The 24,273-nt window shown below is 42.5% G+C and overlaps 2 protein-coding genes across 12 annotated transcripts; one reads left to right on the forward strand and one right to left on the reverse strand.

The window, feature by feature from the left end:
* Nucleotides 1-1,130: 1,130 nt before the first annotated feature.
* LOC105418166 (uncharacterized) lies at nucleotides 1,131-6,432 on the forward strand. Of its 2 annotated transcripts, XM_029847670.1 has the most exons (6): nucleotides 1,131-1,415; nucleotides 2,973-3,105; nucleotides 4,331-4,548; nucleotides 4,653-5,728; nucleotides 5,834-6,002; nucleotides 6,286-6,432. In XM_029847670.1, the coding sequence occupies exons 4-6, from the start codon at nucleotides 5,158-5,160 to the stop codon at nucleotides 6,416-6,418; spliced, it is 873 nt and encodes a 290-aa protein (XP_029703530.1). In that variant the 5' UTR covers nucleotides 1,131-1,415; nucleotides 2,973-3,105; nucleotides 4,331-4,548; nucleotides 4,653-5,157; the 3' UTR covers nucleotides 6,419-6,432. The 2 variants fall into 2 exon arrangements, with proteins under 2 accessions (XP_029703530.1, XP_011615023.2); XM_011616721.2 differs by lacking the exons at nucleotides 1,131-1,415; nucleotides 2,973-3,105 and having other exon boundaries at nucleotides 4,304-4,548.
* Nucleotides 6,433-10,860: 4,428 nt separating this feature from the next.
* cysltr1 (cysteinyl leukotriene receptor 1) lies at nucleotides 10,861-24,113 on the reverse strand. Of its 10 annotated transcripts, XM_029847773.1 has the most exons (4): nucleotides 24,036-24,113; nucleotides 23,713-23,798; nucleotides 12,610-12,854; nucleotides 10,861-12,158 (listed from the first exon to the last, which is right to left on the reverse strand). In XM_029847773.1, the coding sequence occupies exon 4, from the start codon at nucleotides 12,125-12,127 to the stop codon at nucleotides 11,150-11,152; it is 978 nt and encodes a 325-aa protein (XP_029703633.1). In that variant the 5' UTR covers nucleotides 12,128-12,158; nucleotides 12,610-12,854; nucleotides 23,713-23,798; nucleotides 24,036-24,113; the 3' UTR covers nucleotides 10,861-11,149. The 10 variants fall into 10 exon arrangements, with proteins under 10 accessions (XP_029703633.1, XP_029703637.1, XP_029703638.1 ...); XM_029847777.1 differs by lacking the exons at nucleotides 23,713-23,798; nucleotides 24,036-24,113 and adding an exon at nucleotides 17,868-17,941; XM_029847778.1 differs by lacking the exons at nucleotides 23,713-23,798; nucleotides 24,036-24,113 and adding an exon at nucleotides 16,557-16,732.
* Between the last annotated feature and the right edge of the window lie 160 nt (nucleotides 24,114-24,273).

The raw sequence follows: 24,273 nt of genomic DNA on the forward strand, positions 1-24,273 counted from the left end.
GAGACACGAGACAATGATTATGCAGATTCTCTCCTTCACCGTCTAATGAAACCCTCCATGAACCCTCTCTAATCCCGATCTAATCACTCTGAAAATAAACGACATGGAAACTGGTTGTGGTCTTTGAATGTGTCACATGCAACTATTCATGACATTATTTGTAGAAAATTTTCCTGAATATGTATGACGCCTGGTTCCTATCTTCAGAGCCAGATGCAACAAATAACTTCTGAAATCATACATATCTGAAATATCACTGTAATACTGTGTAATACTATACGATGAGACAAAACAGATCACTGAACCCAACCACACTTACTTAGAAAGCAAGGTGTGTAAAAAACAATGTTTTACTGTATCATCGTGACTGATGACACTACAATAAACAGTAAATGCACTCTAAAAAAAGACCGTGAAATGTACATAAAAACATTGTAAAATCCCTACAAAAAAATCTTGTAAACCCAAATACATATATTTTTTGTTTAAATCACTGTGAAATTTTGTAAACTATGAAACAGAATTTTTTGTTAGATTTACTACAACAATATGTGATTTAAATGGAATTTATTTGTTAAAATTACAAATATTGGCAAAAGAAACCGGGAAATACTGCAATACTCATAACAAAGCAACTTTGATAAATTGACATGCAAATATTGCAAAAACTATTGTTTTAGTCTTTTTTTTTTTTTAAATACAAAAACTATATGTTATTTCCTTCACAAGTTTGTCCTTTTAGCAAAATTATTCCTTTTAACATTGATGAAGTTATGTTAATTGAGGTCAACCAAATGTGATTTCACACAAAATTTCATTGTAACGTGAAACCGTTTACTGCCTATCTATTTATATTTTTTCAAATTATAAACTTATAATGACATTGTTTTTAGTATAGCCTATTGTACTGTTCTTAACTTTATATATTTTTTGTCTTTAAATTTTAATGCATTACAGCCCATTATTATTATTGTTGTTAATAATAATAATAGCAACAATAACAATAATAATTATTATTTATATAATAATATTTATTTATATAATAATTCAAATAGACAGCCACAATATTCATAATACTCATAATGGGCAGTGCATCGTCATCACTGGCTAATCAACCTCGAGGCTGATACCTGTGCAATAAAGCCGCCTCCTTCCGATACTTATATTTTTGAGTTTAAAATTGCGCGGGTTAAGCTCGTCTCTGATTGGATAATAATGGAAAGGCGCGAACTCCTCGTTGACGGACACAACGGACACCACTCGCGAACGGGTCGGAACTGAGCAGAAATCGCAGAATTTTTTCATTTCAAAAGATTTTACAAAAAATCGACACACTACATACAAGATTTTGCAGGGTCTGGAGTGACTGCGCAATTGGAAAAAAGTCTAAAGTCTGAAAGTCTAAAGTTTGCACGGTAAGTTTTCTTACTTTCTTTGGGAGACCTAGCAAAAATGTGTGCTAATAGCAAATGGCGTTAGTTAGCAATTCTCCATATTGCAAAAAGTACGTCAGTTCGTAATTATTAAGCAGAAAGAGACAGACAAACACTTGAAATTTTAAAAATGATCACCTGTGTCTTTTGTAAAAAGAAATTGGTTACGTTAAGATGCTATGTGCAACATTGCAGAGTGCATAGGAATGAGCCACGCTGTCTTTTCAAATGTGTTGGCGCCAACTGTAATAAAACCTTTACTACTTACTCGGCTTTCAAGGGCCATTTTTACCGTGTGCACAATATACTTGAGCCACAAGCTGTTTCTGTTGTTGCGGATTTAAAATGTGCGGTTTCATTGTGTGTCCGCCATTTTCAAACAGTGAAAGAGCTAGTGTCACACTTAAAGGATCACATTGGCGAAGGCAGGTCTGTGTCATGTCCAGTAAGTGGTTGTAAGCACGTTTTTACAAAAAAATCCACATTTACTTCACACATGTGTAGGAATCATAAAGAATGCTCCCCTGATGGCATTGCTGACATGTACAGGGAAACTTGCCCTCAGCCCCCAAATGTCATTGCCACTACAGATGATTCAGAACACACACATGATGCCATGCCATCAGTGAGTGCAACCATTGACACGCCAGAGAATGATTCTCAGTCCTATCTCAGAAACATGTGTCTCTTTTACCTTAAACTACAAGGACAACTGCTTATTCCTGCCTCTACTATACAGACTATTGTTGAGGAAATGCAAAATGTGCACGAGTTAGGTCAAGCCTACACAATTACAAAAGTAAGTTCTGTATTAAAAAATGATATGAGCCTATCAGATGAAGCAATCACTAAAATCTGTGACTGCATTAAAGAGTCAGATTTGTTCTCTGCATGTCATCAGGGACAATTAAGAACAGTGTACACCAGAAATCAGACATTCACAAAACTTTTTAAATACACAGAGCCCCAAGAAGTGGCATTGGGAATAGATGAAAACATAAAACCAAAATTTGCTTACTACATACCAGTGGCAGAAACTCTAAAGAACTTTTTACAGTCAAATTTATGGAGGAATGTACAGTCGCAACAGTTTGGAGATCCCGATGCAGAGGTTTTTACAGATTTATATGATGGTCAAAATTTCAAATGTAACCAGTTCTTTAATGAAAACCCTAAAAGCTTAAAACTCATTTTATACCAAGATTCATTTGAAGTTGTAAATCCGCTAGGCTCTGCTAAAAAGACACACAAAGTCCTTGCAGTCTATCTTTCATTAGCAAATTTACCCATTCATTTGCGCTCAGATACTGATTATATGTTTTTAGTATTGTTGTGTGTTGAGAATGACTTTAAGCATTTTGGAATAGCCAGTGTTTTCTCTGAGTTGTTAGCAGACCTGAAATCATTGGAGACAAATGGAATAAATGTAGATGGAGAAACTGTAAAAGCAGGTCTTTACTGCATTGCTGGGGATAACTTGGGTTCTCATTGCATAGGTGGGTTTACAGAGAACTTCAGTCGCTCTCGATATTTCTGTAGGTACTGTGAGATCACAAGAAGTGAGTTTGAGGCTGAGCCGAATACCTGTGGTCCTCCACGCACCCGAGAGACGTATGACACAGCTATTGCTGATCTCCAGGCTGAAAACATCCAAGACGTCAGAGGAATAAAGGTAAACTCTATCTTTAATTCCCTTGAGTCTTTTCACGTATCCCAGCCTGGTCTCCCACCATGTTTAGGTCATGACCTTTTTGAAGGAGTGTTGTCATATGATCTAGCACTGTACTTGAAGCACATTATAAAAAAGAAACAATGGTTCACATACTCACTCTTAAACAGACGCATCAAACAGTTTAAATACAAAGGATCTGAGGCACTCACAAAGCCATGTGCTGTCAAACCTGATGGGGACAAGTTATCAGGACAAGCCATTCAAAACTGGAACTTTTTGAGGTTACTACCAGTTTTGATTGGTGACAAAGTGCAAAACCATGAGGATGAAGTATGGCAGTTGGCTCTCCAACTAAAAGATATTGTGGATCTTATTTGTGCTCAGAATATTTCTTTGCCCCAGATAGCATATCTTGACATTTTGCTCCAAGAATATTTGGAGATGAGAAAGATGTTGTTTCCTGAAATTCAACTAAAACCCAAGCACCACTATTTGCGCCACTATTCAGCACTGTTGTTGAAATTTGGTCCATTAATTAGGTTATGGACGCTAAGGTTTGAAAGTAAACACAGTTATTTTAAAAGATGTGCCAGACACTTAAAAAACTTCAGAAACATTTGTCAAACATTGTCAGAGCGTCATCAGATGTATCAGGCTTATCTTTTGGCTGGGCAAGAATGCAATAAACTGCTGAAAGTGAAGGACAGCTGTCCATTTTATCCAAACCTATACAGTAAGACTATTAAACATGCAGTCAAGGTGTTAACCTTTTCAGGAATCAAAACCACAGTTACCACAGACATTGAGTACAAAGGCACTGCATATAAAAAAGGACAGTTTCTTGTGTACAGAAATGATGATGGTATGGAGTTTGGCAAGCTTTTGCTCATCTTGATTCAAAATGACACATCTGTGTATGTTTTGATGGATATCTACAAAGGCATCTTCCTTTCAGAATACCATCTGTATTCAGTGACAAAGGACAGTCTTGGGTTACACTGTATCAACATTAATGACCTGCCTGATTTCTATCCTTTGGTATCTTACATTCTTGGTGGCTACCAGGTCATTCCATTAAAACACAGTATTGTGGCAAAATAAAGTTCAGTTAAAGCTCACTTCTCAGTGTAAATAGTTAGACATTATGTGTAACCTGATGCCTTTATCTGCTCTGTTAACTTTATGCACTGCATATTTTTCTGGTCTGTTGGTTACATTTCTTTAGTACAAATATGAGTCACTTGGAGCAATCCTTCCTAGATGACGCCATACTGGAAGTCTTACCAGATCTTCCAGCAGTCGACAGAAACATCCTGAAAGACCACTTGGAGTCTATTGGAGTCGAGACCTATGATGATCTACACTTCGTGACGGAGGCTGATTTGATGAAAGCATTAAAACCTGTACAAGCCAGAAAGGTTCTTTCTGTTTGGAAACAGAAATGTATGTAAAACACCACACAAGTATCCAAATTCACAAGCAAATATGGATGTTGGGTAATATTGCACAGTGTGTATCGTAATCTTATTTATTTTTGTCATTTAAAGACCTAACTCCTGAGAAAAGCTCACCATCATCTGTGGAAGCTTCGTCTACCCATTCGCTGTCATTGCACACCGTTTCACCGCAAAGTTCATCATCAACCTCCTCCGGTAGCCCAGGACTTGACACACAGTGGGATGACAACTTTGAAATTCCATGGAGTAAGTTTCCTGAGGAACTGATCCATTCTTTGGAGTTGGGGAGAAGGCCAAGCCCGAGGCTGAGGAGGCAAATGGTCCGGATTGTCGTGGCTGAGATGATGGGGAAATGCCGTCATGTGGGTAAAAGGCATGCAACTGACGTTGCAAAAAAAATGGTGGCAAAATATCCCAAGTCACTTCAAGATATAATAGAGGGTGATATTATTGGAACCGGCTACTATTCCATCGTCAAGCAGTTGCAAAACAGGATTGAAAATGAGAAGCGCACAACAACAACCAAGATAAGAAAAAGAAGGATTGGGATGATGACTCAGACACAGATGTGGTCCCATTAGAAGAAAGAGCAGCAATGCAGGACACTTATGGATGCATTAATTGGAATGTAAAATTCCTCCCCATTGGAGAAACTCAAGTGAGCCAGCAGCAAAAGATGGAAAAACTCCAGAATATGTACCAACACTCAGATGCCAATCCAAAGGAGGTAACATGTCTGATGAAGTCCACTTTTTACACACAGCGTCAACATGTAAACGAGGGAAAAAGTATCAATTGCCTTAGAGAGGAGTGGCCATTTTTGTTTGACGAACTTGGCATGATAGTCCACTTCAAAGGACTTACTGGTATTGACATCAAAGAGACATTGACACATAATTTGGATTTGAAGGGGAAAAGGCTTCTCAACTACTTGACCACAGTTTGTGTCCATAAGAGCAAGAGATTCCATCAAACTTATGCAAGGCTTCAGAGGATGCGGGGACAGCAGAGTGGCTGCTCAGAAGACGTGAAGGAGATGCTGCTGCTTCTGCTCAGCTACTTTGATGAGAAGGAGGAGTCCATGTTCTTCCATGTAGATGATACATGTCTGGCAGAAGAGGTTGAGCTAGGGCAGGTGCCTCTGACACCCACTATTATTGTCTGTGGTAAGTCTCTTGCATATGTGTCTGAATTTATTAGTCTGAATTTATTATGTGAGTGACTGAGTTATGACCACCATGGACTTATTAATATAACCTGTTAAATTATAGGCCAGTCCTGCTATTCCTCAACAAGGTACATGCTGAGTCTGGATCGGAACCTTGTCAACACAAACATCTCTTCCTTCGTTTCTGCATTGTGGCTAATGTTTGGGAGCTACTACTGTTTCAACATCCATTATCCATCTGAGCTGGCTTCTACACTGGAGTTTCTTCAAAGGTGAGTAAACATTTCCTGGGACCTGGAGTCCGGACTGCACCCAGAGCCAAGGCCAAGAGTCAGACCCAGACTAAGAGCCGTAATCACACCTGGTCTTGGTGTGGGTCTGATTCTCGGCCTTGGCTCTGGGTGCAGCATTGGTTTTGATACGACTTTGAGTCTTGGCTCGGACCCAGACTCAGACTGTTTGTTTATATATGGATGTGTGTATTCATTCATTCCTGTAGTCTTCTTTTAACTCATTAAAATGCTTAATATGTTTTTATATGCTTTTATTCTACAGGTGTTTTTTCTTGATAAACCCAGAAAAAGGAACCAAAGTAGAGAATAAAAACTCAAAGCGTCGTCTCAACGTGAACCCTCGAGTTCTGACCCTGATACAGGATCTCGCTGATCATGAGTGGCGTGAAGGCTAAACAAGGACTCTATTGACTGCTAGAGAAGAGGTGCTGTTAATTTTCACTTTGTTAAATGTACAACATGCAAGTTTTGTTTTAAAGGCGCATTTTGTAACTTTCTATGAAGAGGTTCTGCCACCTGCTTGTTGTCCTTGTTATCCAACAATGTTCCACAGTATTGTAAAAATCTTGTCTATCTTCAATCACTCAAACAGAATATGTTTTAGCAAAAAATAACACAGATAAAGTATGACCTGTAACTCTGTCTGTTCAGCAGTTAAAAAGAGCCAATGCTTGAAAGTTCTTTGTGTTGGGGTCCAGGGTTGTGTTGCTGGTTTCTTCCTGCAGTGGCGTGGAGGAGCCGCTCATCAGCCACGGCTGGCGCCGCAGGCAGACGCACCTGCGGGCTCTCTTCAATCTACCGTGCTATTTACCATGCTATCTTCCCTGCTTGTTCGAGGTCTCCATGTCGTCTGCTGGACCTGTGAATGTGCAGAATCGGACTCCTGAGATTCCTGCAGTCCAGGAGGACTGCCTTTGTGTCCTTGGTGAACGTTCGCAGGTCCAGCAGACGACATGGAGACCTCGAACAAGCAGGGAAGACGCAAGGGAAACAGGCAGAACAAAGCATCAAAGACACAACACACAGGAGTTCTGTCCTTAAATGGCACGGTAGATTGAAGAGAGCCCGCAGGTGCGTCTGCCTGCGGTGCCAGCCGTGGCTGATGAGTGGCTCCTCCACGCCACTGCAGGAAGAAACCAGCAACACAACCCTGGACCCCAACTTCTTTGCATGCTCTATATTTTGAAAAAGTGAATCTAATTGTTTGCAACTAATCACAATGGCTGTTCAATAAATTTCCTAAAAGTGATATTCTCTTGTCTTTTATCATGATGTATTTTTGCATTTTTTTGGTGTAGTTCTAATCATTTTAAACTGATTATTAAAACATACAGCTACTGCATATAATGAGTAGCTTGTATGTAGAATATACAGAACAGCTCCATTTAACATGCAAAGTTTTACTGTTGTTCTACCAGTTTAAATAGTTTTTTGCCTGATAGTTCCACGTTAATTTTACAATTTATTGACGCATAATAAGTAGTTACATGTAAAAAGTACAGGAAATGATCTATTTATATACAACAATGATCCATGAAATTGATAGATTTTTTTTGTAGAATTAACAGTTCAGCCTTGGCATTCACTGTAAAACCATTTACATATTTTCTTTGTAAATTTATCTACTGTCCTGTTGGTTTTTTTACAGGAATTCTCTGGTAACCCCAGCTGCCAGCGTTTTCCTGTAAAAACGACGGTCTTTTTCTAACAGTGTGATTACTGGAACAACAACAACAGTAGTAGTGTGTCTAATAACAAGGATGGTCAAACACAAGATTCTTTCTTTAATAACTAACTCAAAACATCATGCAGCTTTTTCAGTCCTCTGTAATTAAATGGATATTGCGTTATAATAGAAAACACAAAGTGGGTTTGCTATGCTGAGATGTTGCTGCCCATTTGGTGCTCTGAATATTAATTGTCCGATATTAAGATGTCTATGTGATTTATGTTAATCATATAATACAATTTTACAATAACACCAAACAACAATAAAAAGTCAAAAAAACAATCTTCAATTTGAATTAAAAACAATCTTAAATGTCTCAAGGTGGGGAAAATAAAAAATAAAAGATGATTCAAGGGCCACAAAGGTTCTTTATTTCAGAGTTTTAAAAAGTAAACAAATTAGAATTGGTAATTAACAAGAGTATGCACACGATATCTTAAAATCTCTTACTCTTAGGTCAGATGACAACATTTCGGGACTTTTCTCCCCTCCAAATATGTGAACAGAACTGGGACAATCCAGACCCAGTGTGTCCACAGATAAACCTCCTGATTCCAGTTGAAACAGTAAAATGCAAAACAGAGGAGATGATTTGTTAACCCTATTTTATATATAGCAGATTGAAAACAGCCTCTTGGTGGAAATCTAGATTCAGATTTATTTTTTTCATGTCAAACATCAACTGTTTCTTATTTCATGGACATATGCAACACACTCGCATGCATGGCTCTTTCGCACTCTCATACACACACACAGAGTCCTCCCAGATGACACTCGACCCACCTAGTGTGCAAACACTACACACACACACACACACACACACACACACACACATGCACACAACATGACGATGCATGTTCATCATCAACAGTGCTTATAACTAATTACTAGTTGATTATTAGGACTCACATGCAGACAATATTTGTGAAAGATGTGGGCTTAAGTCTATGGTTGTTTTTTTTTCATGTATTTAGAGACCTTTCTTCAAAAAAATAAAGAACAAAGCTCTTAACCTTATTAATTTCTTTGTCTGTGTAGTACCTATGGTAACAACAGTGGGGCAGACAAAGGTCTATGGATATTAGCTGAAGGAATATTGTGTACAGGAGCTTAAATGTACTTTACAAAAATGATTAACAATGATTAAAATTAAAAACAATACAATTTACATCTAATGTTAATCAAAGGTGACTTTCATATCAAAATGCATTTTTATTATCAGCATTCAAGTGGACAGATTTTGACCTCATAACTGCCCTGAAGTCAACAAGCATGAAGCTGTGAATGCATCTTGAGTCAACATGGAAACATGTCCGTGGTCTGGAGGACAAAACGAGATGCAGGCAGGAGGTGGGAGAGGAAGAGCAAGCGATGCATCATCCTGGTTTAGTCTGCTGCTAACACGCTGTCTGTGCTGCTTGGTGGGCGCCTCAGGATGGATTCTCAGCAGGGACAGCGACCCCTGCTGGTAGAAGTGCATTAAACCACTAATTCTGGACGAGGATTCAAGCAGCGCGTCACTTTTTCATGTAACATGGAGTAATAGTGTGAAGTGATGAGTAGGGAAGATGACGGAGAGGCAGACTAATTTTAAATGCCTCCATCCGCAACACTACCAGACCCGTGCCGATGGACCTCTGCTGCTGGCTCAGCTCCAGGGAGAGATTTCAGACACGGTGCACCGACCTTTCTGCATCGGGAGCCTGTTGAGCCACCGTTTGTTTGGGACTGTGTTTAACACTTAAACCAGAATGAGAGTGTTGATTCTGCGTGATAATTTGGGAGGATAGCACCATCACCAATACACCTCCCACATACTGAGTCCTTTCACCACATTCAGACAGAAGCAGTTAATAAAAGACCCATTTGAAGAAAATTTGCCTGAAAATATCTTCATCTCCCATTTGTGGTTGCTCTGATCTCTTTAATGTCTCAAGTCTTTAGGAACTTTGTAGATAATTTTGATGAAAAATTTGATACAAACGTCAAGACAATACAGAGATTCAGCCACTGAACCCCAGGGGATTCAAACCCGGGACCTGTTTGCTCTGAAACTAATGGAGCCTCTAATGGAATTAACCTCTGCTGACGTAAAGAAAACTGCATCCCAATTGCTTACATATGGGTAGTAATGGAGATAAGGAAATTATAATTTTGACCTGACGGATGTAAAAAGTAGGCCAAAGGGACCTCAGGGTCATTTCATGAAAGGGAAGGTCAAATTCCTTTACAGGGTTTTTAACTTGGCAACAGAGTGACACCAAAGTAGGGCAGCCCTGATAAAGGGAGGAGGATCTGATTCTGCATTGATTTCAGTTGCATTTAACAATATTATTATTCCGGATGTTCTTTCCTCTCTGACTCCTGTCTGTTCTTTTCCTGTCTGCCATATAAATATATAAACAAGAAGTTGCCCCTGAGATGCTGCACTGAAGAAAACAAACCTCTTTTTGTGCAATCGGAGGATGCAGCCGATCATGTGCTCGATATAATCTGTTCATGACGCGGTAATACAGTGCCTTTCTATGTTCTAATCAGTAGGGACACAATCAACAGTCATTCCTCAAAGGTTTTGTTCTGAGAACAGGATAACGAGGATTTGTCCTTGTTTATAGATGCACGTCATAATATCCTGCATATCCTTATATTACGCAGGTTTTATTAATTTGGCATTTTTATATTCAGGTCAAACATTATTTTACAGTGCTGCCTTTTTTGTTTAGTATTTCACAAAAAATCATTTGTAATGTTTATAATATATATATGATTTATATAGGTATCCTTTAAAAAACGGATATCAGCTGTCATCTGCTTCACTTCCTCGTTTGGGTGTGTGTGATTCTGTGTGTGTATGTATGCTCACGTGCATATCTGCACTCAACTACGGTATACAGTACAGCGCCATCTAGTGCATTGTGTCGTGTATAAAGATAAGGTTGCTGCTAACCTGTAAAATGTGTAAGAATCAGTTTTTGAACATCAAAGATTCAGCAGCTGTTTCGGGCCAAACATCCCAATCTGGAGTTTGCAAGTTGTCCTTTAGGTGTGAGTGTGTGAGTGTTTGGTTGGTGTCCTCTGACAGACTGGTGACCTTTCCAGGCTGGACACTGAGGGCATATATTATTTATTCAAGCAGTTCATACATTACATACATACATTTCATACATCTAAATTTGCATATTTTCAACACATGGTATTTAAGACAAAGAATTACAGAAATAAGGCATTTGCCTTTGTGCTGCTAGCTTGATAAGACGATTATTTCATATTACTGATGGTTCTAGAATACTAGTTCAAAATAATAATAATGACAATAATAAAGAAAAAATATATCAACATATCTATTATTTTAGAAGAAAAAGCAGAAATTGTGGTGGTCTGAGCCTGTTATGGCCTGTTAAGTAGCCTGCTTGGTGCAATCGGTCCGCGACTGATGCGCGAACGATGAGCAGGTGCGGAAACTCTTGCTAGAAAAAAAGTACAGCAGCGGATCTAAGCACGAGTTGGCGGCAGCCAGGGTCAGCGTCACCACCACAGACTTCTGCATGGTGGTTCGCTCCGTGCATGTGGTGTCCACCCGGGACAGGAAGCTCAGGTGGACGGTGCGCTGCACGTGATACGGCATGAAGCAGATGAAGAAGGTCAGTAAAATAACGACAATCATTCGAATAGCTTTGGTGCCGATGCCCTGCTGCTGTCTTACAGTGTATTTCCGAGAAAGCAGCGTCCAGATTATGGCTGCATAACAGAGCAGAATCACCAGGAAGGGAAGAGCAAAGCCTAGAACCAGAGACAAGTAGTTCAACACAAGCAGCTTGTGCAGTCCCTGACCCTGGGGGGGCTCAAAGCACTTGGTTTTATTCGTGCTGGTGTCGACATGCTGACCATTCATGAGGAACGGCGAGGTTGAAAGACAGACAAACAGCCAGATGCACACGCACACGCGGCGAGCGCACTTCACCTTCACCAGCTGCATGTTCTTCATCGGGAAGACGATGGCCAAGAAGCGTGAGATGGACATGGCGGTCATTAAGTAAATGCTGCAGTAGAGGTTTACATAAAGGGAGTACGAGGTCAGGCGACACACCACGTCCCCATAATCCCACTGGCCTTTCTTGACGTAGTAGACAACTCGCAGTGGCAGCATCATGACGCACAGCAGGTCCGACACAGCCAGGTTCACCAAGTAGATGTAAAATGACGAGCTCTGGCGCCGGGGCCTGCTGAGCGCCGCGAGGGCCAGGCCGTTGCCAGCCAGGCCCAACACGGTGATGACGGAGTAGAGGGTGGAGTAAACCTGGTTACGGAAGTCGTCGATGGAGGGACAGACTGTGGCATGGTCCTGGCTGATGTTGGTCGCATTGACGTGTGCCATCAAACCGCATCTGCAGCAGCGGCGGCGACTGCTGCTGATACACAAACACCTTCATGGAGATGTGCAGAAAATAGTGCGAAACAGCGCTACAAGACCAACGCAAAATCTGCATCCCGAAAGGGAAGTCTGCTGAGTTCTGTGGCCGTCTGGCGTCTCTTCCCTCTTGGGCAACGTTATTCTTTACGTATTTAGCAGCAGGACTGCTAGAGATGCGAGAGGAAACAGGTACATAATGAGCAGTGAGGGTGAACGCACTGAGAGTCACGCTCGGGAATTAAGAAAATTCAACTAAACAATGTAGAAAATGCAGCCAGTGAGCAGCCTGACCTGTAACCGGTTTATCTGTGACGCTTTAATTCAGTTACTTTAACTCACTTTCATCATTTAAGATGGCTGGCTGTTACATTAGAGCTGATCGGATCTAGAGATTCTAGAGTAACGAGCTTTAAAGCACTAAAAACTCCATGTGTCTGTTTTCTTACTGGTTAACTTGAGCTGTGGTCTCAGCGCAGTCCGGCCTCGGCGTTGATTCTTCTCCGGCTGAATTGATGCAAATGCTTCTGTTCCTGCAGCATCCGTTGATGTCGCACCAGTGGGAGGAGGAGGCATCAACACAAGAGGAAACCAAGCTCTTCTGGTCAGAGCCCAACAAGTTCTTTGTAATGGCTCAGGACATCATTACAGACACACCCAACACACACATGTTGCACGGCTGTTGAAATGAGTCCTGTCAAAGAAAGAATTGCATTAAATCTAATATCATTACTGGAAACATCACAACCATCTTACATCTCATTTAGGGCTTCCATTACATTAACACCGTCCCCGTCCATTAATCCTCACCAACTTCACAACGAAGTGTCTAACCCTGCCACTGTGTTGCGAAAACAAGAGCAATCTGTTAATCAGAGTAGAGGAAATGGAGGAAGTGGGCAGCTGTGTGGCAACTTAATCCATTTAGAGAAGCTGTTATGTACCAACACAGACCAGCCGTCTTCTCCGCTTGGGTTCTTGTCTGTAGCAACATCACTGACTCACTGTACAATGGTTGAACTAATTGCTCGACGCTGCATTAGGTGCAGGATGAACAACTCCTACAAGGGCAGCAATAAGTCTTATCAGAGCACCGCAAATGCATTTTGCAGCCAACAACTAACATCACGTGATGCTGAGCGATTTAAGGAGTGTTTGAGCTCTTGTCTGTGGCCAGAGATGCAACAACAGGTTCCCTACAGACGCGATGTGTGTCCAGATGGCTGATTTTATTTCATTTTGGGTTTTTTAGACCTGAAGTGTGAACAATCGCAGAAGTGAAATGGTTCTCCTTAAAATGTTAGTGTTGTTGAAATTGCTTTTCTTGGTTTGTTACAACTTGGCTCAAAGTTGTAACAAAAGGAGGGAATCAGCACACAGAAAGATCAAATTATCTGGATATTTTTATTAAGAAACCCAAAGAAATGTGAGAAAACAGGATGAATCTGTAATCAGTAATGTAGTGCAGGTGTGGGTGGATAGGGGTGTATGTGAGAGTGCTGCAATAAGCATTCAAACCCACACTAAAATGATGAGACAGCCATGAGGTATGGTGGCAGCAGCCCAGCCAGAGAGAGCGAGAGACTAAGGAGAACCGCCCCTTTTATGCCCTCTGGCTTCTCCCAGCTCGCAGGTGAAACCAGTCTCACTGACGACCCACCCAGTCTCTGGGTAAACAAAACAAGACACATGGGTGGGCCGCCACACCCTTCCCCCATAAGGAAAAGGTCCAGAATGGCACCACTAGACACAGACGGAAGGGCGTAATAAGGTTTCAACAGGTTTACATGGCAAAGCTGTGACTTCTTCCTACGATCAGGCGTTGCAATGATATAATTCTGATCAGAGTTCTGCCTTAAAACAGCATAAGGGCCTGCAAATTTCGCCTGAAAGGGAGAACCCACTAGAGGAAGAAGTGCCAACACCTGGTCACCGGGGCTAAAGACCCGCTTTTCTACTCTACGGTCAAATAACCCTTTCATTTTCCTCTGAGACTTTTCCAAGTTTGCTTTTGCCAATTTTCCCACTTCATACAAACGTCTTCTAAACCCATTTACATAATCTGTCAAATTTGTGGGTGGAGAAGTTTTTTTCCAATCATCATGCAGGACAGCCAATGGGCCCCGCACTGTGTGTCCAAACACCAAATCATTTGGGCTGAACCCGGTACTTTCTTGAGTAACCTCTTGCAGCCATCATTAACCAGGGCAACCCCTCCTCCCAATGTCGGTCAAGCTCTGAACAATAAGAGCGTAACAGGGACTTCCGGGTCTGATGAAAACGCTCAATAGCTCCCTGGCTTTGAGGATGGTATGGAGAAGACGGAGCATGTTTGACATGTAACTGTTTCAAAATTTCAGCAAAGATATGTGAAGTGAAATTTGTCCCTTGATCACTTTGAATGACTTTTGGAATGCCGAATACAGAAATGAACTGGGACAAAAGGGTAAGCGGCAGGATAGAGTGTACTTAAGCACATCACTGTTAGCAAATACATGCTAATCAGTAGACGTTCAAAAGGCTGACTGTCTGCCTGTACCGGACACAAAGGAGATGGCTTCATGGACTGGTTCGGCTTACCTGTGATCTGACATATATGACACGTTTTAATGTAAGCTGACACATCCCTTTTTAGTCTGGGCCAGTAGAAATAACGTAGCACTTTACCATATGTTTTCCTTACCCCTAAATGTCCAGCCCCTGCATTATGAGCTGTCTGCAAAACTGCATTCTGAATTTAATTGGAACTACCACCTGAAAAATGGGTTCGCCAACAAAATTCTCCCCCTGGGGTACCCACTTTCGCACTAACAAACCTTCTAAAAAATACCCTTGAACGGTATTCTCCAACTCACCCTCTGACCGGACCTGAAACAATTCTTGCAAGGAGGAGTCCTCTTCCTGCTCCTGTATCAACTCATTGCGAGTGACAGACAAGAGTCCAGTAATGGAAAACATACATTTGAAGAATTTTTCAGCTTGTCTTTTCCCTCTGTTTCAGAACCAGAACGGCTCTGAGCTCGAGTGACTACCCCCACTGGATGAACTGCCGAGTCTGTATGCCTTCCACTACAGGCCTCCACAGTGTCAGACCTAGTAGCCACTTCAGGGGTAGGAAGTGAACCACCCCGCACATGAGTCCTGGCTAAGTCATTTCCCAAGATCACCTGTATTGCTGCTACATGCAGCTCTGGACACACCCCAAGTGAAACCTCACCCTGCATTAGATTTGAAGACAGAAGTTAAGTAAAGGAATAGTCAAAACATTTAGACACATCTCCCTAAGCTAAGAAACCTGTTTGAGGTTCCAGAGACCTACCCACTACTGGAGGCATGTCAGAGCTCAACTCCTCTACTTGAGGCAAAACCTTCTGCTGCACCAGGTTTGCCTTTAAAGTAGACAATATGGTGTCTTTACGTGATGGCCTAGGGCACTCCACATCAAAATGCTCTGCAACTTTTAACAGTTGTTCTTTCTTGAGAGTCTTTAATAACTCCCAGTTTGGATTCTGCAAAAACTCATCTACTGAAGCCATGTCCACAACACTAATGCTAGTACACTGAATTTCTCAAACCGTACAAACTTACCAAACCAAAATCCAAGTCTAGCATGCTAACCAACAACAGTTGTGCCCGGCGTAAAGGCAATTAAGCACCTTCACCACCAACACAACAAGCTATTCAACCTGGTGTCACCAGGTTGAATAGCAGTCACATGTGGAGCAACTTTCCCCTAGCTACCTACCTACCTAACCAGGGAGCTAACTAGCTAACTCAACCCCTAGACTTCATGCAAGAATTGTGGTGGGAAGATTACACACAAAGCCCAGTGACTCGGTTAAGCAACCAGCACGCTGGCAGCCCACTTTGACAGTCCTGGAAGTGTCCCTGAGACAAATGCTCTAACCACACTAGTGCACCAAAATAACAAACAACAGGTCTAGTCACCCAGACCACCTTAGACCTACTGGGAAAGGTATCTCCAACACCTAGTGCCTGCCCTGAAGCACACCAGGCCAAAAACTTCTAAAACCATAAGTGGACAAAGCACTAAACCTCTCTAACTGGGTAACCCAACCATCAACAACAGTATGCGAAACTCCCAACATTTGTGTTAAAACCTGGAAAACATCAACTGCCAAGAAAACACTAACAACCATTTCTTCAAGGATTTTCAAAATCCCAGACGAGCTCCCATTTGTTACAACTTGGCTCAAAGTTGTAACAAAAGGAGGGAATCAGCACACAGAAAGATCAAATTATCTGGATTTTTTTTTTTTATCAAGAAACCCAAAGAAATGTGAGAAAACAAGATGAATCTGCAATCGGTAATGTAGTGCAGGTCTGGGTGGATAGGGGTGTATGTGAGAGTGCTGCAATAAGCATTCAAACCCACACTAAAATGATGAGACAGCCATGAGGTATGGTGGCAGCAGGCCAGCCAGAGAGCGAGAGACTAAGGAGAACCGCCCCTTTTATGCCCTCTGGCTTCTCCCAGCTCGCAGGTGAAACCAGTCTCACTGACGACCCACCCAGTCTCTGGGTAAACAAAACAAGACACATGGGCGGGCCGTCACATGTTATTATTGTGGTTTACTCTCAATTCCCTTATTTAACTGGGATGACTCCAGCCCATCGCTATGGGATACGGTCGTGGAAAATGGACGGATGGAAATTGGGATGAACGATTCAACTGTAGTAAGGCATTTAGATCAATTATTGGTCTTTTGAGCAATCATAACAAGACAAAGAGAGTAAAATAACATGTGTGTAAGTGTGTAATATGCATGTGTGTGTCAGTGCGCGCACACACACACACACACACACACACACACACACACACACACACACACACACACACACACACACATATACCATGACATCATATCTAATCTGGCCTGGAAGCATGAAAACAAAAGTACCATTAAGGCAATGCATAAATCATTTATCATAATCAGCCTTTTAGCAATAACTCAGATTTGAAAAACATAAAATAGCTATTGGTTTTTTTTGTTTTTTCAATTTATTACTGCATAACAATCACTTCCCAACATGTTTATTTAACACTGTGCAGTAATTTTAGTTTTAGTAAAATAGTTCTGCACATTTACTACAGTGCAAAAGCTCAAAATCAGTGTTTTGCACTGTGCGTGAGTAAAACAAGGCAACTGCAGTTTTATCATTTATTACCTTAACTTCAGTGATTTTTAGTTCAGATTTTACCAACATTATTCCCATCATATTTTGGTTTGATTGGTTGTTTTTTTACAACTCTGTACTGTTGGACCTCATTCACCTGTTTGAAAGAGACAACGTGCATCAAGATGCCAAAGCTAACATGATGAGTCCAACTAGACTTTTTGCCATTACTGAAGATTTAGCTCTTTTTTTCAATTCTACTCCTGCGGATTCAAATCCCAGATGAGCCCCTACTTTGTCATTACTCAGCTGACAGAGGGTGACAAAAATGGAGAAAAAGTCTGATTTAATCCTAGCGCATGTTTATTCAATGAAAAAGCCGCATTTACATCCCTCCTGCACACAGACCCACGTGCATGTGCTCAGGATAATGAACGTGTCAGCGCCTTGGGGGAGAAAACATAGCATGTGAACAATTACGTGAACAACCACAGTGTGATGCAGCATGCTGGCATTGTCATCTTGGACTATATTTGTGCCATAAAGAAGAAAATGTCCATTGACCAACCTGGTCATTCAGTCTCTTCCTGTCATCAGCTGATCTCATTCTTTAGGCCCATAATGTTCCTGGACCTGAGCAACCCCAGATCAGAGCTGCCCCCCGTCAGCTGGCCTCTCTTCTTACCCCGATGCCCCCGTCACTCTGGAGGAGGGTAAATCTGGACTCATCAGATCACCTGACCTTCTTCCATTCATCAATCTCAATCATCAATCTTTATTTATATAGCGTCTTATACAATCAAAATTGTTTCAAGGCGCTTTCCAGAATCCCAGGGCCTGACCCCAGACAAGCAACAGTGGCAAGGAAAAACTCCCCTTTAACAGGAAGAAACCTTGAGCAGGACCAGGCTCATGTAGGGGGACCCTCCTGCTGATGGCCGGCTGGGTAAAGAGAGAGGAGAGGAGGGAGGACAGGTAGAGGATAGAATAGGTAGGAGAGGAGAGGGGTAGAGGAGAGGAGAGGTAGAGTGAAGGGGAGGTAGAGGAGAGGAGAAGGAGGAGGAGGGGAGAGAGGAGAGGAAAGAAGAGGAGAGGGAGAGGAGAGGAGAGGAGAGGAGAGGAGAGGGAGAGGAGAGGCACAGAGCACAGAAACACAAACAAAAAATATACACAATCGCTTCAACGGGGCCGGCGGTCATTATGCAGCTCCGATGGCAGTGATACCTGCAAATAGATAGAGGGGGGGGGGGGGGGGGGGGAGAAGCAGAAAAACTACACAAGAATCAGCATAACTAGTCTGCTTGATGAGGAGAGGAAAGGAGAGGAAACCATGACCCAGTGGAGTGACAGAGGCCTGTCAGGTGATCATGTTTCCGGACCCCGGCAGCCTTGGCCTATAACAGCATAGCTAGAATGTGACCTAATGATTAGACGACCCCCTAAGTATGATAATTTGTCTGTCTATGATAGTAACTGGAACTACTGAATTAGTAACAGTAAGCTTTTTCAAAGAGGTAGGTTTTGAGTCTGATCTTAAAAGTAGCGATGGAGTCAGCCTCCCGTACCTGGACAGGGAGCTGGTTCCAAAGCAGGGGGGCCTGGTAGCTAAATGCTCGGCCCCCCATTCTACTCCTAGAAACTCTGGGAACCACAAGTAGACCAGCATTCTGAGAGCGGAGCGGTCTATTGGGCTGATAGGGTATCACTAGCTCCTCCAGGTAGGATGGAGCTAGGCCTCTGAGGACCTTGTAGGTCAGAAGAAGGGTTTTAAAAGTTATTCTAAATTTAACGGGCAGCCAATGAAGCGACGCCAGTACAGGACTTATGTGATCTCTTTTGTCAATACCTGTCAGAACTCTGGCTGCAGCATTTTGGATCAACTGGAGGCTTCTTAAAGAGTTGTTTGGACACCCTGATAATAAAGAATTACAGTAGTCCAGCCTGGAAGTAACAAATGCATGGACTAACTTTTCAGCATCAGGCTGCATCAGTAGCTTCCTGATCTTTGAGATGTTCCTCAAATGAAAAAAGGCACTTCTAGAGACTAATTTAATGTGTGAGTTGAAGGAGAGATTTTGATCAAAAGTTACTCCTAGATTCCTCACAGAGAGACTAGATGTTAATGAGATACCATCTAGAGTGATCATGTGATCTAATCTATCCCTGAGAGGTTCAGGACCAAACACCATGACCTCAGTTTTTCCTGGGTTAAGGAGGAGGAAATTTGAAGACATCCAGGACTTTATGTCTTTAAGACAGGTCTGGAGCTTCACTAACTTCTCTGTCTCCTCGGGTTTCATGGATAAATAGAGCTGAGTGTCATCAGCATAACAATGAAAATTTATCCCATGCTGCCGAATAATGTTCCCTAAGGGAAGCATGTACAATGTGAAGAGGATTGGTCCGAGTACGGAACCTTGAGGAACTCCATGGCTAACCCTACTGTATGAGGAGGGAACGCCGTGGACATGGGCAAACTGGTATCTATCAGATAAGTATGATCTAAACCAGTCTAGTGCTGTCCCTTTAATCCCAATCACATGTTCCAGTCTCTGTAACAGGATGCTGTGATCAACTGTATCAAAAGCAGCACTGAGGTCCAGCAGAACCAGCATAGAGACCAGTCCATGATCGGAAGCTATGAGAAGATCATTAGTGACTTTAAGAAGTGCTGTTTCTGTGCTGTGGTGAGCTCTAAAGCCTGACTGAAACATCTCAAACAGACTGTTCCTCTGCAGGTGCTCCAGTAACTGAGTCACCACCACCTTCTCTAGAACTTTAGAGATAAAAGGAAGGTTGGATATTGGCCTATAATTTGCCAAGACATCAGGATCCAGTGATGGTTTTTTAAGCAACGGCTTAATCACTGCCACCTTGTAGGACCGGGGTACATAACCTGACACTAAAGAACCATTGATCTGGTCCAGGATAGAACTGCCTATCAGTGGTAGAACATCCTTCAACAGGTGTGTTGGGATGGGATCTAAAAGACACGTAGTGGTCTTGGATTTCTGAATTAGCGATGACGCCTCAGAAAAATATATAGGGCTGAAGGAGCTTAAGGGCTCGTTGGAGACCCTGCATGTTCCCACAGTCGGCACATCTGGTGATGGTCCAGTTGTAGGGATGGCCTGGTTAGCTTTCTCTCTGATAGCTAGAACTTTATCAGTGAAGAAGCTCATGAAGTCTTCACCACTAAGGGAAGAAGGGATACGTGGATCTAAAACACTGTGACTCTTGGTTAATTTGACCACAGTGCTGAAGAGAAACCTGGGGTTGTTCTTATTTTCCTCAATCAAAGAAGAAAAATAAGCTGTTCTAGCCTTGCGAAGGGCCTTTTTGTATACTAATAGACAGTCTTTCCAGGCTACATGATAGCTGTCTATCTTACAAGAGTGCCACTTCCTTTCCAGTCTTCGCACTTTCTGCTTGAGGGTCCTGATATGTGAAGTATACCAGGGGGCACACCTCCTCTGATTTACTATTTTCTTTTTCAGGGGGGCAACAGAATCAAGCGTGATTCTCAGTGAGGTTGCTGCACCTTCAGCAATAGAGTCAACCTCAGCAGGGCTAAGATTATAATGATTGATCCCTGGGGAAACACGCGGTGGTCCTGGGATCAGCACAGGGATCACTTCCTTAAACTTAGCTACAGCATTATCTGAAAGACATCTGCTATAGTAAGACTTTGTTCTGAGCATAGAAGAATCCTTAATCATAAATGTAAAAGTGATCAAAGAGTGGTCTGACAGGACTGGGTTCTGAGGGAACACTGACACATGTTCTACCTCAACACCATAAGTCAGAACTAGATCTAGGGTGTGGTTAAAGCTGTGAGTTGGTTGGTTTATCTGCTGGAGGAAACCAACTGACTCAAGTAATGAAATGAAGCCATTTCTAAAGCTGTCGTTTATAACGTCCATATGGATGTTAAAGTCTCCAATGATAATGACTTTTTCCGTTCTAAGGACCAAGTCAGATAAGAAGTCAGAGAACTCAGACAGGAACTCTGAATGTGGCCCAGCAGGGGGCCGATATACAACTGCAAACAGAAGTGGCTTTTCTGTCCTCCAGTTCAGATGAGTGATGCCAAGAGTCAGGCTTTCAAATGAACTGAAGCTATGTTTTGGTCTGGGATTAATTAATAACTTGGAGTGATAGATTGCTGCCACTCCCCCTCCTCGACCAGTAACCCGTGGAATATGATAATTAAGATGGGTAGGAGGAGTAGATTCATTTAAGCTCACATACTCCTCCTGAAGCCAGGTCTCAGTAAGACAAAATAAATCGATGTGATGATCCGCTATCAGGTCGTGCACTAACAGGGATTTACACAAAAGAGATCTAATATTTAACAGTCCACACTTAATTGTGATATTAGTTTCTCCAACTTGTGCTTCAGTATTAATTTTAATAAGATTTTGGTGATTGACCGCTCCCCTGCTCTGTGCTTGGTGAATTTTTAACCGTGGAACAGAGACTACCTCTATAGTGTTAAATATGTTATTGTTGGTGGATGAGGGTTCTAAGGAAGCAGCAGAGAGGTGTGTAAGACTACAACTCTGCATCCTGGTCTGGACCCTGGATTGTCAGGTCACTTTGGGTCTAATAAAATTAGCCAGATTACTAGAAATGAGAGAAGCGCCATCTCGAGTGGGATGGACACCGTCTCTCCTAATCAGACCAGGTTTTCCCCAGAAGGTGCTCCAATTGTCTATAAAGGCCACCTGGTTATCGGGGCACCACCGTGACAGCCAGCGACGAAGCGATGACATGCGGCTAAACATCTCATCGCTGGCCAGATTGGGGAGGGGACCAGAGAATGCTACGGAGTCCGACATCGTTTTTGCGTAGTTACACACCGACTTCAAGTTAATTTTAGTGACCTCCGACTGACGAAGCCGGGTGTCGTTGGCTCCGACGTGAATAATAACTTTACCAAATTTACGATTACGTCTCGCCAGCAGCCATAAATTTGCTTCTATGTCGCCCGCTCTGGCCCCCGGAATGCACTTAACTATGGTCGCTGGAGTCGGCTTCACGTAGCGCAAAACAGAGTCGCCAATTACCAGGGTCGGTTTCTCGGCGGGTGTGTCGCCGAGTGGGGAAAAGCGGTTAGCCACGGGAAGCGGTTGGTGGTGCACCGTGGGCCTTTGTTTTGGGCTACGCTTCCTACGAACCGTCACCCAGCCGCCCTGGCTAGCCGGCTGCTCGGCTGCTGCCGGGGGACCGCTAGCTGTAGCTACGCTAGGCGGCTCCGCAGCAGCTAGCTTACCCTGGCTACATGACGCAACTCCAGCTAACTCCAAGCTGCGGAACCGCGTCTCAAGCTCGCTAAGTCTCGCCTCCATAGCCATAAATAAACTACACTTCTTGCACCTATTCCCTTCACTAAGGGAGGCAGAGGAGTAACTAAACATTTCACACTCTGAACAGACAAAGACACCGGGTGAAACAGACGGTGAGGCCATGCTAACGCTAGTGATCGGCGAAGCCCTGTATTTGTTTAATATGGGTTGTTTCTTACTGTTGATATCAGGTGACTAGAATGTCTCAAGTGTTCAAAATTTTAAGTAAAGTGAATACAACACACCAAGTGTTCAATATTAAGTGAATACAACACACCAAGTGTTCAATATTAAGTGAATACGGCACCCCGTGCACAATGCAACCAACGAACGATAGAAGGGACAGGAAGTGACGCAATACTCACTCACCCAACAATCGAGTGCTCACCCTACTGCCATTGAGTCCGGTCTTTATGCTCCCCAGTAAATTCAAGCCTTTTCCCCCTGATTAGCCTCACTGATTAGTGGTTTCTTAAGGCTCCACAGCTGTTTAGTCCCTTCAGTTCCTTCAGAAATGCTCTTGAGTTCACTCTTTAACACAGCCCTCAGGCCTACTGTTGGGTTACTATGATCTGATTTCACCAAACCTTGAAGTGATCACCGATCGCGATCCTTCAGGATTGTATCCCGACCTCATTTCTTCCTCAAAGACAATGGTCCCCCGCTATCCTTCAGTTTTTAGTAAATAGTTGCACAGTCGTTTCTGCATCCCTCAGATCTTTTCTCTGTTTGATGATTTGACCCCTGGCATATAAAACTAGTTCCTACCTGTCAGAGCTGCACATGATCTACCCTCTCCCTAGGCTTGAGAAATGTTCTGATCCAGCTTTAAAGCATCTCATAAAACCCCAGCATTGCTACGTGCCAAGTTAGGCTCGAATTGTCTTATCCATGTGCCTCCTAGTTTCCAACTACACTGCACAGATCTGATGTGTGCAGATAAAAACAGTAAAAACTCCCCCGTGTTACTGCGATTCACCCCAGTGGGCCTCCTTTATCTGCAAAGGTCATCTTCATGTTCACTAAAGTTGGTGTTCAGGTCAGTTAAGTGAAAATTCGCCTCACCTCCAACATGGCGGCACAATGTCGCTCCAGCAATCGCTCTAGAGCCGCATGCAGCTCTTTAGCGCCGCCCCAGTGGCTCCCTGGAGCTTTTTCAAAAATATGAAAATGGAAAAAGATGGTGTGAATATAGTTTTTGTTTTAATATAATTTCTGTAGGAGGAAAAACATGACAAACATTCTTAAAGTTTTCCGGTGTTGTAATGTATTATAATAGAAGTTAAACTTAAAGCACAATCGTACAGCAGAGTGGTCACATGGTGCGTCATTCTCTCAGGGAAAATAAACATTTAATCATGAATGCTCATTATGCATTTGTAGCCTACTTATCATTTTTGGGGGGCCACAACCAGCTCTGTCCCCTTGTTGTCCTTTTTCCAACCTGCGAGTTTACTCCTTCTTCACCAGCTCAAGTCAAAGTCTGTTTTTTCTCTGCGAATGACGTACGAAAAGTGTTTTATGTGTGACGCACGATCAGATTGTGTCTTTACGTGACCCCTCCAGAGGATCACGCTGTGGTATGTGAACACACTGAAAAGGTCCGCAGGCCTGTAGCATTAGTGT

This window comes from Takifugu rubripes, chromosome 14 (genome assembly GCF_901000725.2).
Source record: "Takifugu rubripes chromosome 14, fTakRub1.2, whole genome shotgun sequence".
Taxonomy (NCBI): Eukaryota; Metazoa; Chordata; class Actinopteri; order Tetraodontiformes; family Tetraodontidae; genus Takifugu; species Takifugu rubripes.

What these genes read in the sequence shown, in the direction of transcription:
- LOC105418166 (XM_029847670.1), top strand. Translation starts at nt 5,158, where the DNA reads ATGCAGGACACTTATGGATGCATTAATTGGAATGTAAAATTCCTCCCC. An exon ending in ACCCACTATTATTGTCTGTG is followed by an intron (nt 5,729 to 5,833) that starts GTAAGTCTCTTG and finishes GTTAAATTATAG; the next exon opens with GCCAGTCCTGCTATTCCTCA. An exon ending in ACACTGGAGTTTCTTCAAAG is followed by an intron (nt 6,003 to 6,285) that starts GTGAGTAAACAT and finishes TTTATTCTACAG; the next exon opens with GTGTTTTTTCTTGATAAACC.
- cysltr1 (XM_029847773.1), bottom strand. Translation starts at nt 12,127, where the DNA reads ATGGCACACGTCAATGCGACCAACATCAGCCAGGACCATGCCACAGTC.